At 34.3% G+C, this 14973-nt stretch overlaps 2 protein-coding genes across 3 annotated transcripts; one reads left to right on the forward strand and one right to left on the reverse strand.

The window, feature by feature from the left end:
• The first annotated feature begins 2716 nt into the window (after positions 1 to 2716).
• LOC108982302 (protein DETOXIFICATION 44, chloroplastic) lies at positions 2717 to 9000 on the forward strand. 2 transcript variants are annotated; one of them, XM_035688799.1, is made up of 13 exons: positions 2717 to 3099; positions 3190 to 3311; positions 3634 to 3792; positions 3915 to 4057; positions 4624 to 4759; positions 5258 to 5354; positions 5454 to 5554; positions 5923 to 6086; positions 6809 to 6880; positions 7002 to 7118; positions 7586 to 7681; positions 7808 to 7880; positions 8234 to 9000. In XM_035688799.1, exons 1-12 carry the CDS (start codon positions 2804 to 2806, stop codon positions 7865 to 7867), a joined length of 1563 nt encoding a protein of 520 aa, XP_035544692.1. In that variant the 5' UTR covers positions 2717 to 2803; the 3' UTR covers positions 7868 to 7880; positions 8234 to 9000. The 2 variants fall into 2 exon arrangements, with proteins under 2 accessions (XP_035544692.1, XP_018809177.1); XM_018953632.2 differs by having other exon boundaries at positions 2719 to 3099; positions 7759 to 7880; positions 8234 to 8998.
• Positions 9001 to 9850: 850 nt separating this feature from the next.
• Positions 9851 to 12544, reverse strand: LOC108982292 (dehydration-responsive element-binding protein 2A-like). The gene is made up of 2 exons (XM_018953618.2): positions 12266 to 12544; positions 9851 to 11009 (listed from the first exon to the last, which is right to left on the reverse strand). The coding sequence occupies exons 1-2, from the start codon at positions 12274 to 12276 to the stop codon at positions 9890 to 9892; spliced, it is 1131 nt and encodes a 376-aa protein (XP_018809163.1). The 5' UTR covers positions 12277 to 12544; the 3' UTR covers positions 9851 to 9889.
• Between the last annotated feature and the right edge of the window lie 2429 nt (positions 12545 to 14973).

Consider the following 14973-nt stretch of genomic DNA (forward strand, 5'->3'; position numbering starts at 1 on the left):
TCTAGAAATAGCATAACTGCCATGTTGGCATATTAGTTACATTCTATTAGCTATAATAAGTCTTAGTTTTAATCTGGCTTTTGATATAAATACCTCATATGTACTTCATAACAATGGTAAAAAAATACACTATTTTAACGCAAAACACATGCTCAAGTTCTCTCTTTTTCTCTAGTCTTCTACATTTTTCCTGTACTCAACTTCTCTCTCAAAAACCTCCATTGCAGAATTCAGATTCTATCATGATACCCAAGTGATCAATGATATCACTTTTTCATCATATAAATATCACATAATTCAGAAACATAAAAAATATGCGAGTCTCACGAAAACTTGTGATAAAATTTGAACAAAACATAAAATATAGCTCCATTATTTGGGTTTTTTGTAACATCTTTGTAATAAGATTCAAACAAAGAAAAATATAGCATATGGATTATTATATACTATCAGATCTTGAAATTTACGTGCGTAACAAGCAAAATTTAATCCATTAGTGTCCATATATTGTCTATATCTCTTCGAATTATCAAAACTACATTCATATATAAAAAATTATAAAGCCAATGTGGCTTAATAATCGTTACATTAACGGCTTGCTTTTGTAAAGGTACTAACATGATTTTGTAATAACGTTTTATCAAGTGATCCTAAAGATGGTGAAGTGCTCCTAAGTTCAAAATTTTGCAGTCACATTCTTGGAGCAACAAATTTGAGGTATTTTCCTTTAAATTGTCGTGAAACTCCTTACTAAAAGTATATGCATCTCTGAGATTAATTTGAAATTTGTCCTGAACACTCAAAATCAATACCAATAAAAAATATTTATCGAGTGATTATAATCTCGTTTGTTTTTGCAGATGAGATGAGTTGGAATAAAAGTTTAAAATTGAATAAAATATTATTAGAATATATTTTTTTAATATTATTTTTATTTTAAAATTTGAAAAAGTTGAATTGTTTATTTTATTTTATGTGAGAATTTAAAAAAATTATAATGATTAGATGAGATGAATTGTGAAAGTAAACAAGACTAAAAGGGGCATCAGTTTTTGATATGATGCATAAACTTGAAATTAGCTGAAAACAAAATTTGTTGGTTAAGGTTGTGATGTCTAATTTATTATTATATGGATTGATTAAAGTTTATTTATATTTGACGATCAAAGTTGACAATTTTTATTACAACCAACTATTTTATGGTTTCCTACAATAACAAATTAACAATTTTTTAATATAAACTATCATAATGCCAACAGATTTATATGTAAAATAAATATTTTATTTTTCTATCTCTTCCCTACGTAGAGTTTTGACATGTCACATGTGGCACCCAAAGCTATATGATACAAGAGAAATATTTTAGCCACCATGAGATTACACAAAAGTAAATTCACAAACTGATGTGGCTTGATGTAGTATGTCAGATTGTAAAGTTATTTTTATTATAAAGTAGATCTAACGGATGACGTAAAGTCACGTCAATTTGTGAGTTTACTTTTATGTAATTTTTTTATATTTGTAACAATTCTCATGATACAAATTAAGAAGTGGCACACGTCTAACAAAAGAGTAGAATTATATAAAAAATATGAAAGCTAAAAAAAATTGAAATAAAAGTATTTAAATTAAAAAAATTAAAACATAAGGGAATTAGCCAAACAAACTCAAAAAAACCAAAATTTGAAAAATAACAAGAGAAACATACAACTACAAAATTTGAAAACGATGGTTGCCCATATTGGTTAGACATACAACCACAAAATTTTTCAAATCTTAAAAAAAAAATTAATGTCAATCTATTATCTAAACATCTTTTAATTTAAAAACGAAATTTAACTTTTATACAATCATTTGCCTAAATTTCAGACAAAAGTCAAGATAACAAAAATCAAAACAAAATGGCCTTAACAAGATCATACTCAAAGAGTTTCACGAAGGCCCTCGGGCTTTTGATTCCGTATGGAGCCATCGTCGAGCATAGACGTAGCTGTGAAGGGGGCTCAAGCTTATAGGGGTCACCACTCCACGTCTCGATTCCTTGCACGTCCTCAGTATGAATTCTGAAAATAAGTGGATCAACACACGTCGTCTCACCCCAAGCTTCCGCGATCATGAATCCTCTTCATACCGGGACAACCATTTTCATCTTAATCCATCCCCTTTCATAAATCTCAATACAAAAAATAATTAGTAAGTACTCTTGATATTTTCATTCTATCATAACATATCATGCCAATTAAAAATAATGCTTACGTAATAAATTTTTTATGATCTAGTTTCACAAAATCCAAAAACAAACCCATCTCAAAATTATAAAAAAAAGTTATAAAAATTTCTCAAAAGTTCCTTAAACCAGACGTATTCGAATTTTTCAAAAAATAATATTACATACAATTATAAAATATTTTAATATCATACAATTTTTTTTAAAAAAATAAGATTTATTATTAAAAAAATTAATTTCTTTTTCTATAAATATCATTTAAAAAAATTATGTAATATTTACTTACTCCATAATTATAAATATATATATATATTTTTTTTCCAAAAAAGATAGTACGAGCTTTACCTTGTCGGATTTGCTGGACAGGCCGAGCGAGGGTCGACTCGTAGTACTGTATAGTACATGTAACGTAAAGGGGTTGTATTGTGTATCTCATGATATTTATGTACTCCCCATTCCAAATATGTACACACATGATAAAGTAAAGTAAATACGTCCTGTAGATAAAGTACTGCTAAAATATATGGTTGCCGGGCTTTCTTCAGTCCCCCTCCCTTCCTCTCTTCGTCTCTCACAATGGCGACTGCTCTCTCGCTTCACCATTTTCTTTGCCTACGCTCGCTGAAGACTAATTGCTTTTCTTCATCTAAATCCCCAACGCTCATCCGAAACCCAATTTGCTCCGTCCGTCTTCGACCCGTGCCCCAATCATCAACTCAGAAGCACGCTGACAGTGGCAGCCCCTCTCTAGAGACTCAAACTCCGCCCCTTGATGACTCAAAACCCGAAGCTTCGCGTAATCCTGTTGACCCGAATCCTCCATCCACCTCGTCCATTCCTTACTCCTTTTCTTCTCTTTTTCTTCGTCTAAGGTGCGCCCGATTTCGAAATGCTTTGAGCGTTGGGTTTCAATTCCAAGGTCTGAGTCTCATTTTGAGGTAGTTTATTTTGGGGTTTTGCAGAGATGTGATTAAGTTTGATGGGCTCGGGGTGGAGATATTGTCGATTGCATTGCCTGCTGCGTTGGCTTTGGCAGCTGACCCGCTTGCGTCGTTGGTTGATACAGCCTTTGTTGGCCATTTAGGTACTTTTGTTTCGCATCAGTTTGTGGATGTGGTATATGTGACATCTCTTTGAATGATTGTGAATTCGGAACCAAGAGAGTCATTTTTTGGGACAATCGGAGTCTTTGAACTCGTTAATAGTACTTTTAAGTATTGGCATGTTGCATATCTTATCCAGTTTTGGGACGGTGTTCTGGGATGTCTTGCTTATTAGGACGTGTGCAATTTCAGTTTCATATTTCCTATACGCATCATATATGATGGCCTGTTTTCGTCTTGCTTATTAGATGACTACCACTAAAAGAAGTTTTTCTTTTCCCTGTCATTATCTTTCTCATGTAGGATCTGCTGAACTGGCCGCTGTCGGGGTATCGGTTTCAGTTTTCAATTTGGTGTCAAAATTGTTTAATGTGCCATTGCTCAACGTCACAACGTCCTTTGTCGCCGAAGAGCAGGCCTTGGTTGATAAAGCGGCTGAAGATTCCAATCAATTTGACAAGGGTAATTGTTAAATGTAGTCTAGCATATTATATCAATATTCATTTTGAGTTTCTAGGATTTTTATTTTGTGTCCTTTTGTTTTTAGTCTTATTGGGGTGTTCCGTTTTTTGGTTGTTATTAAGATGGCATGGGTGAGCGCGAAGGCAAGAAACTGCTTCCCTCAGTATCAACTTCTTTAGCACTTGCTGCTAGCATTGGTCTTGCTGAAACTGTTGCACTTTCATTCGGCTCTGGTTTCTTAATGAATATCATGGGTATACCTGTCGTACGTAGACTTAACTTAATAATGAATTTAATTACCATTGCTTTATTTGTTGTCAAACTATTTATATTATGTTTAGAATCATTGTTAAATTTAATAAATATATGTTGATGGTTCTGTTCATGTAACGAAATTGTTCATGCAAATGTCTCTCCTTTGACATGATAGGTTGTATAGATTTTTTTTCTTTGAAGAAAATTTTTGGACATCTAGAGTAAAAGATGTAAACTTTTTATAGAAATTTAATGATGAATATGAAAGTGGGTGAGGAATGGATTTAGTAAATCAGGAAACAATGTGAACCAGTGGGACGTTTTTGCAATGAACTCTAGGTGAAAGAATAACCACAAATTTGAGTCTTTCAAGTGAAATTTCTAAATGAGCAGGGAAATTGTCATAGCCTGTCTTGGAATACCTAAATATGGTAAATCCTATTCATTGGAGCCTCTAGTCTAGTGCCTTCTATATTTGGTAGTTTTTGTATGTGATGTGACTTTTTCTTGTATGCTTTTTAATATAATACTGAAGATATTGTTTGGAAAGTGTTAATGTGCTTTGATCGGTTGTAGGACTCACCAATGCGAGTGCCAGCTGAGCAGTTTCTTACCCTTAGGGCGTTTGGTGCTCCACCAATTGTAATTGCACTTGCTGCACAAGGCACTTTTCGTGGATTTATGGACACAAAGACACCACTTTATGCCATTGGCAAGTTGCAGCATGTCTTCTCTCTCTCTCTCTCTCTCTCTCTGTGGGTCTGTGTGCACGTGAACAAACATATTTACATCTGCAGTTGTGGCTTCTGGCTTGCATATATGTTTACGTGAACTCATAAATTCAAGTTTATATTCTTTTTGCATTCATGAAAATGAGCTTTGAACAGAATTTCTCGCATAATTAATTCTGATACAATTTACTTATAAAAAAAAATAATTGGATCACAAACTTCTAGAACTTTTGGAACATATGTTGTGACAGATTGCTTCTACTTATAAAAAAAAATAATTGTGATTGAGCAGTAGCACTTGACCAACCAATCAATTTATTGATTTCAACTAGTTAGGATCATACATAAACCGTATACACACATGCATTAATGAGATTGCCCTGTGGTCACATAAAAGAAGGTTCGACAAGTAGATTTTCTCTTTTTCATGAAGGGATTGCTAGTAGTATACATGATGATGATGGACTCTTGAATATCAGGTGCTGGTAACTTGCTTAATGCACTATTGGATCCAATATTGATTTTTCTTTTTGGTCTTGGCATCAGTGGTGCAGCGATTTCTACTGTGATTTCTGAGTACGTCATAATGTGGTAAACTTTATGATGCTTGATGTTCTGTGAGTTGCATATTGCTTTAATCTTTTCTCTCCTAACAGATTCTTTCATGTCACCCAGATACTTGATTGCTTTTATTCTTCTCTGGAAATTGAGTGGGGAGATTTCGCTTATTTCTCCAAATATTGATGAGAGAAGACTTGCCAGCTATCTAAAATCCGGTATGCTCACTTCTGGTTTATAGGTGTCGGACTGTTTTGCTCTTTAATGTTTAAGCCTTATGATAGGAAAATCTAAAGAAGAGAGCTATTGTTTTTAATTGTTGACTGATATAGGCATGTGCCTTTGTCGTGTTTTTGTTGAATTTATGATTGAGTCACAATATTGTTCTCTCAACGGAATCAATGTTATAATCAAAGATTGTTCTGTCATGAGTTTATGCATTTGTATGGAATTTAAATTTTATGGAATGTACTGTAGTTTCCTTTCATGGCTTATCACTTATCATCAAATCAAATACAGCTAAGTTTTTTAATTAGTAGATCCTACACCAAGTGAGTGTACTAGTACTGATTATTGCATTTTTCAGGTGGGCTTCTTATTGGCAGGACCCTAGCTGTGCTTGTAACCATGACATTGGCAACATCCATGGCAGCTAGGGAGGGTCCCATACCTATGGCTGGTTATCAGATTTGTGCACAGGTTTGGTTGGCAGTGTCTTTGCTGACTGATGCTTTAGCACTTGCTGGTCAGGTATAGCTTACATATCGACTTATCACTATGTCCCAGATATAATCAAGTTGCGTGCCTTAAAATTGACCAAGTATATCAGGAGTTGCTTGGCAGCTTTTGTGGATCTCTGTCAAATTATTTCTTTGTGACATGCATAAGTTCCCTGGATGATTAGAATCTCATCTCAACCGTTGGAGATGCTTTTGAGGTGTACCTAATTGGTTTATTGCCTGCCTTAGACACCTACTAGTCATGACCAACAAAAGAAACGAAGTTTTGGTAAAACCTTTTTCTATTTTTGGAACATCAGATATATGAATGAATACTGAGTTTGACTTCAGAAGTTCCGATGGACGAAAACCTTGGGAGTGCATTCTGCTTACTACATATCACCAGAAGTTCACACCAATCTTGCCAATTTTTATTTGAAAACATAACTTCATGCCATTAGGAAACACTTTGAGCTTATTTATGTGCAAGAATCCATTTTAAAAAAATTTGCCGAAGACCAAATTGTTGGCTAGTCTGGGGAAGCTTCAGGAAAAGTCTAAAATCAAGAGATTATCTAAAAAACAAAGTCTAAAATCACCTACAAAAAAAGCAGAGTATAAAATCAAGATGCACAGATGTGCACTCGCACATACACAGAGGACGCATTCACAAATGCAGACAGAAGCTGCAACTAAGTGATGCAATAGTTGCATCTTTTTTACATCGTCTTTACATGACATTATTCTTCACAGGCTCTTCTTGCGAGTGGTTACTCCCAAGGAAATTATGGAGAGGCACGTCAAGTAATTTACAGAGTTCTTCAGGTTTATAATAATCTTCTATGATTACCGTTCTGAACTGCTTTGATTTTTTTTTTGTCCCGAAAGAACAAATATGAGAACTGACATAATAATTTCTTGTTATTTTTCTTCTAAATTTACGCAGATTGGTTTAGGAACAGGAATTGTATTGGCTGTCATTTTATTTCTTGGGTTTGGGGCATTTTCTAGCTTGTTCACTACAGATGTGGAAGTTCTGAAAATTGCCTGGTCAGGTATTCTGGTAAGAACCTATAAAATCTGAAATCTTTTCCAGTTGAGCACATTTATATGTTTTGGGTAGATGCTGAGAATGATCTTTGGGTTGCGGTCTTTCAGAGTTATATGCTATGGAGTAAGGGCAGCATATTTAGTCTTTTCAGGTCCAGTTAAGTTAGAGTGTGAACCCATCAAACCCACTGTAAATTTTGACCTTTTTTGCCCAGGTTATGGACTGTGAAGATGGTATGCAGTACGTAGCTTTAAACAGTATGTTGTAGATTTTAATTTACCTGTGTGGTGACAGCTCTTGACACTTCCCAGTTTAGATAGGTTATTTTAAATTGTAGTAAATGCGAAAAAGGGTAGGGAGCCTAGGTTTATCCCTCTTTTACCTTGATGACATTGGACAAGAATTATTATTATTTCATTTAGTAATTTCTTGTTACAAATGGTTCTGTTGAGCATATCCAACATGTCGCTCTTCTGCAGTTTGTAGCTGGATCACAGCCAATTAATGCTTTAGCATTTGTTCTTGATGGGCTCTACTATGGGGTTTCAGACTTTGGATATGCTGCCTACTCTATGGTACATCCCTATTCCTATTGTAATGACATTTGCTTATTTGATATGTTCTCCTTTCTTAGCAACCTTGTGATAAATAGGTGCTTGTTGGATTGATCTCCTCAATCTTCCTACTTGTGGCTGCTCCAGTATTTGGTCTTGCTGGAGTCTGGATGGGTTTGTTTCTCTTCATGGCCTTGCGTGTTGTAGCTGGAATTTGGAGGTAATATAATTTCTGATTCATGACTATACAAGGCAATGTCAAGTCATTGAGTTGTTATAATTGATGGACAAATCAGGTATCAACTGTTACATGGTGCTGTTTGACAATTACTTCTTCCTTCCTTTTATTTATTCTTTTAAAGGTGGGAGGGGGTGTATCTTGCTTACTTTATCACGATAATTCCAAGCAGATTGGTTAGCTCATAAGGTCTTTGGCATTCTCAAAATAAGTTTACATTTTGAGCATGAATTTCAGAATAGATGATTTATATTTGGGTATATTCATATCCACCTGTTATTATCGGACAACTCTTTTCTTCCATACCTGTAACTCTTTCGATAAAATTCCCCCAGGTTGGGCACTAGAAGTGGACCATGGAAAATGGTCTGGTCAGAGTTGAAACAAGAAACGGAGATATGATTCATGTTCTGCGTGCCAAAATTTCTGCCATCTGGTTTCGACTTTTGAGTTCCATCAGGATCATAAAACGTTATGCTGTTATAAAGAAATCCTGGTTTTGAAGTCGATCAAGCAACCTTTTACCAGTGCTCAAATCACAAGAGTTTTGGGTCAGGATATTAAACAGTTCTGAAGCTATAAGGATTCATTAATCAGAGTGGATTTTTGTCAGCTGCTAACAACTAAATGGATACGAGTATGGCTGGTTTGACGAGGAGGCAGGTACAATGTATTATTGGAGGTAGCTAAACATAACAAGGGTTTGAAGGGCGAGTTTTCTCTCCTTTTGGGCTAATATCAGGTTCATATGTTTATCAGAGTTTGTTGTATATTCTTCTAGCTCTTTCTTTACAACCATGTCAGTTGCAAAGTGGGTAAATGCATAGATATGTATACACATGTATATTCCGATAATTAAGGTTTGTGCAGTAATTTAGGAATATTTATTTGTAACCCATTGTAAAAGAAATTTTCAGGTTTTTGGAAAGATCTTAGAAGGATTAAGTTTCTTAATATCTGAAAGACTCATTTAATGTAGGGCTCATAATTATGGGGCTTGTATAATAGGGGCTGGATTGTGGTAAAGGCTGTCCTCATGTGTAAATGCCCTTGTGATAATGAACTAACAATGACTCATCATTTGATAAAAGTTTTTGTACCTATTTCTAATTACAATTCCGAAAGTCCTCTTGCTGTGATGGTATGGTGTTCTATTTCTCTCTCTTGGGGAAGTTTGGACATTTAAGCATGCTGTAAGAATGCTTTTTCAAATAATATTTTCATCAGTATGTAATACCCAGCAAGCTGAGCTGACGAGTTCTAAGCATTTCCGCCTAAAAAATCAACCACCTGGTTTGAGAGTTCTTGCAGGATGTCTAGAAATAAGTCAGATATGAGAGTTTTTATTCCGAGAATCGTATTATATAAATTTTTTATAGAAGAGTGGGTGGTTCGAACCCAGATTTTCTATTTGGAGAACCAGACTACAGGCCATCAGCTCTGGCCGGGAATCATATTATATTACTAGTATTTCCAAATATAAATATAAATTTTTATGCATCGCATTTATCAGAATGTGGATGTAGGATGCCATATAAAATGTTAGATTCCTTGAACAAAATGGCACGGTACAACTTTAAATGACCAGAACAAAATGCCATATAAAAATTAAAAAAAAACACCTTGATTTAATGTTTAAAGGAGGAAATTAACAATCAAGTTTCCTCAAGTACCTCCCAATGGAAAGAAGAATGGGTTAATTTCTGATACAGCTCAAACTTTCCATCAATAATACAGTCTGTCTACCTAATGGAAAGAAGAAAAAGGATGTACATATGAGTAAAGGGTGCGACTAACCCTACCTAAATAGATGCAAAGACTCTGAGAGAGAACATTTCAATTTGCAAAAAACATCCAACTCCATCTCCAAACCACATCAAAACGTCAAGATCGAACTCCTATGTTATTTAGGAATATGAAAATGGAAACTACTGCTGCTGCTGCTGGTCCTAGTCCTCCAAAACATGAACAAAATTATTGGCAAAGATCTATCATAAAAGCATTTCCAAGTCAGAGTACATTGAATCAAGGAATTTTTTCTCTTCTACTAAGCAAAAATCATAATCCGGCCTCAAGCTATCCAGATTCACACTCCCTTTTAAATACGACCGTCCACACTGTTCCAATAAGCCAAAATCACAGCTTCCATCCGCATCCAAATGTAACTCCCGCATATGATTTGAGTTGCCAGGCAAGTAAGCATCTGGACTCTGCAGCTGGTGAGGAAAATAGTCCTCAGAACAATCAGGTTTCTCCTTTAAATGTAGCTCCTGGATTTGATTCGAGCTGCCAGGCAAGTCAGCATCGAGATTCTGCAATTGGTGAGGGAAATAGTCCTTAGAGCAATCTAGTTTCTCCTTCAGATGTAGCACCCGCATACGATTCGAGCTGCTGCTACTAGGTAAGTGAGCATCTAGCTTCTGCACCTTCTGAGGAAAATAGTCCTTAGAGAAATCAGGTTTCTCCTCCACATTGTGGAATACACAATACTGATAACGTTTTGGATTCAGCTTCATTGGTTCCTCAAACACGCAAACCTTAGAACAGCCTTGTTGTTCATTTGATTCCTCATCAGCAACTTCAGAGTAATTGAGCCTGCTTACAGTGGACAGTTGATTAATCATTGATTCCTTAACTTCACCAACCTCAGAATTATCCAATGATGCTTCAAACTCTGTCGGAGAGGTTTTAGATGTATCTGAAAACACTGATTCAGCAATTTGCTCGGGGAAGTTAAGGCGCGACAAAGGACCATACATAGCCCTTGCAGCTTCATCATAAGCAAGAGCTGCTTGAACAGCAGTGTCAAAAGTGCCAAGCCAAAGCCGACTTCCCCTTCTCGATGGTACATAAGTCCCATTAAGTGGTTGCCGGATTTCAGCAACCCACTTGCCCCAAGTCCTCTGCCTTACACCTCTATACTTAAAGTGTGTGTTTTCAGGACCACCTTTTCCTCGCATGCACCCCTTTCTCGAGCCCTTGGCTGGAACCTTACGTATCACATCTACTCCATCTTTTCCAGCATCAAGTTCATCGTTTAATTTCTTCCACTTTGCTAGAGTCTCCTCAATCGAATCACACTCAGTGCGTCTCTTCCGCGATCTTCTTTGCCTGCAATCATAGACCAGAAAGATCCGTTAATTAGCCATGTCAAGTCAGCAAGTAACAAGTGCAAAGCTGATTTAGACATCCCTACTCCCCCAACAAAACGAGATAGAGAAATAGTTCTACATGAAGCTTAAAGATTGGATCCTATTAACCTATAATTACTTTTAAGTGCATAATCTGTAATTAAAAATAAAAAAAAAGGCCATACTAAGGACTAGTTATCAAGTAGACGTTGATAGAATGAATAATCCAAAATGAAAATTTCAGTTACTTGATTACTCAATTACATCAAAGCAAACGGGGAAAGATTAACTAGAAGGCACAATTATTTTCTCAAAAAGATCAAGTTTTGGTAAACTGATCGGGGCTCCGTTTGGATCATAAGAGTATCTCAAATCATCTATGAATAGTAATGAAGTATTTATGAATAGTAATAAAGTAGTCTAATAACAGTTGTGTTAGCATAAATAACAAAACTAATTCAAAGGGAAAAGGAATGATTATTTCATGCACCAAACATCACAGTGATAAAATAAGAAACAAATAAAAAGGAGTAAGCAAGAGAAAAAAGCCCTATTTTGTGTTACTCTTAGTCAAACTCACCTCAACTCATCTTTATCATTGTAACTTTTCTAAATTGACACACAAAATATACTAAACAATTTAATTTTTTCAATCTCAAAATAATAATAATAATATTAAAATTAATATTCTAATAATATTTTATTCTACTATTTACAAATCATCTCAACTCATCTCTAAATTTAAATCTAAATCCAAAAGATTACTCATATAAGCCTTAAAATCCTAGTATGAACTCACAGAACCACCATCTATTGAGTTATGGGGTAAAAAAAAATTAACTCCAATTCATTAAACCCCGCAACATCCATCTCAACAAGTTGCTGCAGTAACTCAGAAGCACCCACCCTTAACAAACCTGGACTGCACTCGATATTTATCCACTCTCATCGTTCCTAGAGACTCCTCTAGTCCCATCCACCATACGTAAAAGCAAAAAGACCCAGCAAGGATGGAGGACTAGATATGGAATAATGGGAACACCATATCCATAGTACAATAAATACATAAGAAAATCAACCACATATAAGAATTAAAGCAGACAAGTACGTTCAAGAAACAGAGATCGGGAGTTGTCTAGAAACGTAGAAAAAAAATGGGTGCTACTAAAACTCATGATGAAGAAGAAGCCTCCTAACATCGTAATAACCCAAAAAAGGAAACGGGCCATGACTCACCCGTCAGCCATCTCTCAGACTGGGGACTCGTTCAAAAAGCCTCGGTTGAAGCTCGAGTTCTAAGCTCTATATATGATATTTGTTTCTTTGTTGTAGCGTTTTGCAGTGCTTGCTCTGTTTGTCTTGATAACGCTGGTATTGCGACCTTTGCCTTGGAGACGAAGTAACTCTGTCAACCGATCAACAAAGGATATCGATATATATATATATATATATATAGAGAGAGAGAGAGAGAGAGAGAGAGAGAGAGAGAGAATAACAACATGCCATCAGGCACTCTCTCTGTTGCTGCGATGTTTCCGCGAATGCATATCTATCTATAAAGGCTATATTTATGTAATGCGATCACGTGGCTATCGTATTTATCTTGCCGTGTCATATCCTCGGATAGATTTGAGACACGTGGCTTGTGGCTATTTATCTCGGCATCCAAAGCTCTCTTCTGTATAAGGTAAGTTTAATTCTTGGTTTCATTTCCATTTTAAGGTGGACATGACGCGTGTGTGTAAAGTGGTTTAGGGTGGAAAGAGGATGGTGGAAGCTCTTTTTTTTTATATATATATATATATATATATATATTTTAAAGAAAAAGAAAAAAATGTATGGCTATTCTTGCTTTTCAACACGTTTGTGTCCAAGCAAGTACGTGTCAGTAACTAGGCCGGTTGCATTTCAACACGTCAGACACGATGTCGCGCGGGTTCCTCAGGTGCTTGAGAGTTGCATTTTTCATTTATTTATATAGTTATTTCTGTCTAAAACTGCCCATTTGAATAAGTAAATAAATAAGAGCAATGTTACGTATAGTTTTTAAATAGAGATTGTGTTATAAACTTAATTAATTTTATTTTTAAATTTTTTTAAAAGTATAATAATATCTTTATTAAAATAATATTTTTTTTATTTAATAAAAAGCTTCACATATAATCTCTAAATAAGGATTGTAAATAAAATTTTTCAATAAATAAACATAGCCGACACCATTTGAATCTCCCTATTGTCGTGAGCTTTTATTGGTTGATGTCGTGCATATATTAGAGCTAAAAGGGTTTGGCTTTTGCATAGGGTTTTGATTTGAAAAAAAAAATCTATTAATAAACTTGTTTTTCATGCATTGAACATATTAATGATTAGGTCTAATAATAATAATAATAATATTTTTATTTTTTTATTTTTTATTTCTAATGGATCTCATAATCAGGTGGTATGATGATACGACATAACTAAATAATAGTTTAACACACCAAGCTTATAAATAGTAAAACCATCCAAATCCATTGTCACGACAAAATAAAGTTAAAACACCAACAAAATCTTGCTACTTGAAAGACTGTCAACATACCATGATTCCCATAACATGGGTGACCACGAGCATGAGTAGTAGAGTTAATAAAGTTTGGCCAAAATTTAATTAGAAAATTTATTTTTATAAATTTAACTAGTTATTTTTCAAAAATACTAAGTAATACTCGTCAAATATATCATTATTTTATTAAAATATTAATTTTGACATTTTTATTTATTTTAACTCTAATTTTAATTTAAATATTTATTCGTTATTAAAAAAATACACATTAATTTTTTAACGTTCATATTATTCCTAACGAATATAATTTTCTAATGATTTTTTTTTTTTACAACGATCATATTCTTTCAACTGATATATTTTTTCAATGGTCATATTTTTCCAACGGTTATATATTCATAACAGATATATTTTTTTTTAGATTATTTTTGCACAAGAGGAATAACAGACAGCAGAAAGAGAATTGTTTATAGTGAAAATAATATTTCACCAGTCCAAGGAGCTGGCCAGATTTGGCTAGTGAATAAATCTTAAACTAAAATTACTGTTTATTTATTGAGTCTAGTAGATTTTTGTACAATCTTATCTAAACTTAGGTCAAAATTTAGATAAATTGAGTCTACTACTAATGCTTTTACTGTAGATAGAAGCCTCGAACCAATGACCTTTATGTTTTGCTTATTCAAGGCATTGGTTTGGGCCTTTCAATAAGCAAAAGTCTTCAGGAAGATGACCTGAAAACGTCGGATGTGGCAAAATTCGTCCGTGGTTTCAGACCAATCAGATTATGTACGGATATCACCTTCGGTGCTTTACTGCTTCTGCAGTTCTTTCTCGAAGCAACTCTCAATCCTCCGTCTCTTTCAAAACTTATCTTTCCAACTACCTTTTTAATCGCTCTGTTCGCCGAAGGAAGATGCCATCACCTGAACAATCTTTTGGTACACAGCTTTTTTTCCCTCTCCCTAGATGTTTTATTTGAGCCATTATATTTATTGTTAAGTTTCTTTTTTTTTCGCCATTTTATATTTATTCAATATTAAATATTAAATACGAAAAAAAATCTTATATACTACTACATCACCATTCCAAATGAAGTGACATTACCCATCAAAATATTAAATTATTTTTAAAAATAACTAAGAGTAATGAAAAATGACAGTTTATAAAGTGAAATGAAAGTAAAATAAAAATATAGTATACAACATTACTATATTTAAAGTCAATATCATAGATATTCACATTTTGTTCATAAATGAAACAACTAAAATATCTACTATTTTACATTACATAAATACAGACCATTTAATTAGAAATCATATTTTTGTATCTTAGGTCTTAGTTACAAATAAAATATTATCTATGGATCAAAACGGGGAAAAATTGTTCAGAAGTTCAGATC

Source organism: Juglans regia, chromosome 3 (assembly GCF_001411555.2).
Source record: "Juglans regia cultivar Chandler chromosome 3, Walnut 2.0, whole genome shotgun sequence".
NCBI lineage: Eukaryota > Viridiplantae > Streptophyta > Magnoliopsida > Fagales > Juglandaceae > Juglans > Juglans regia.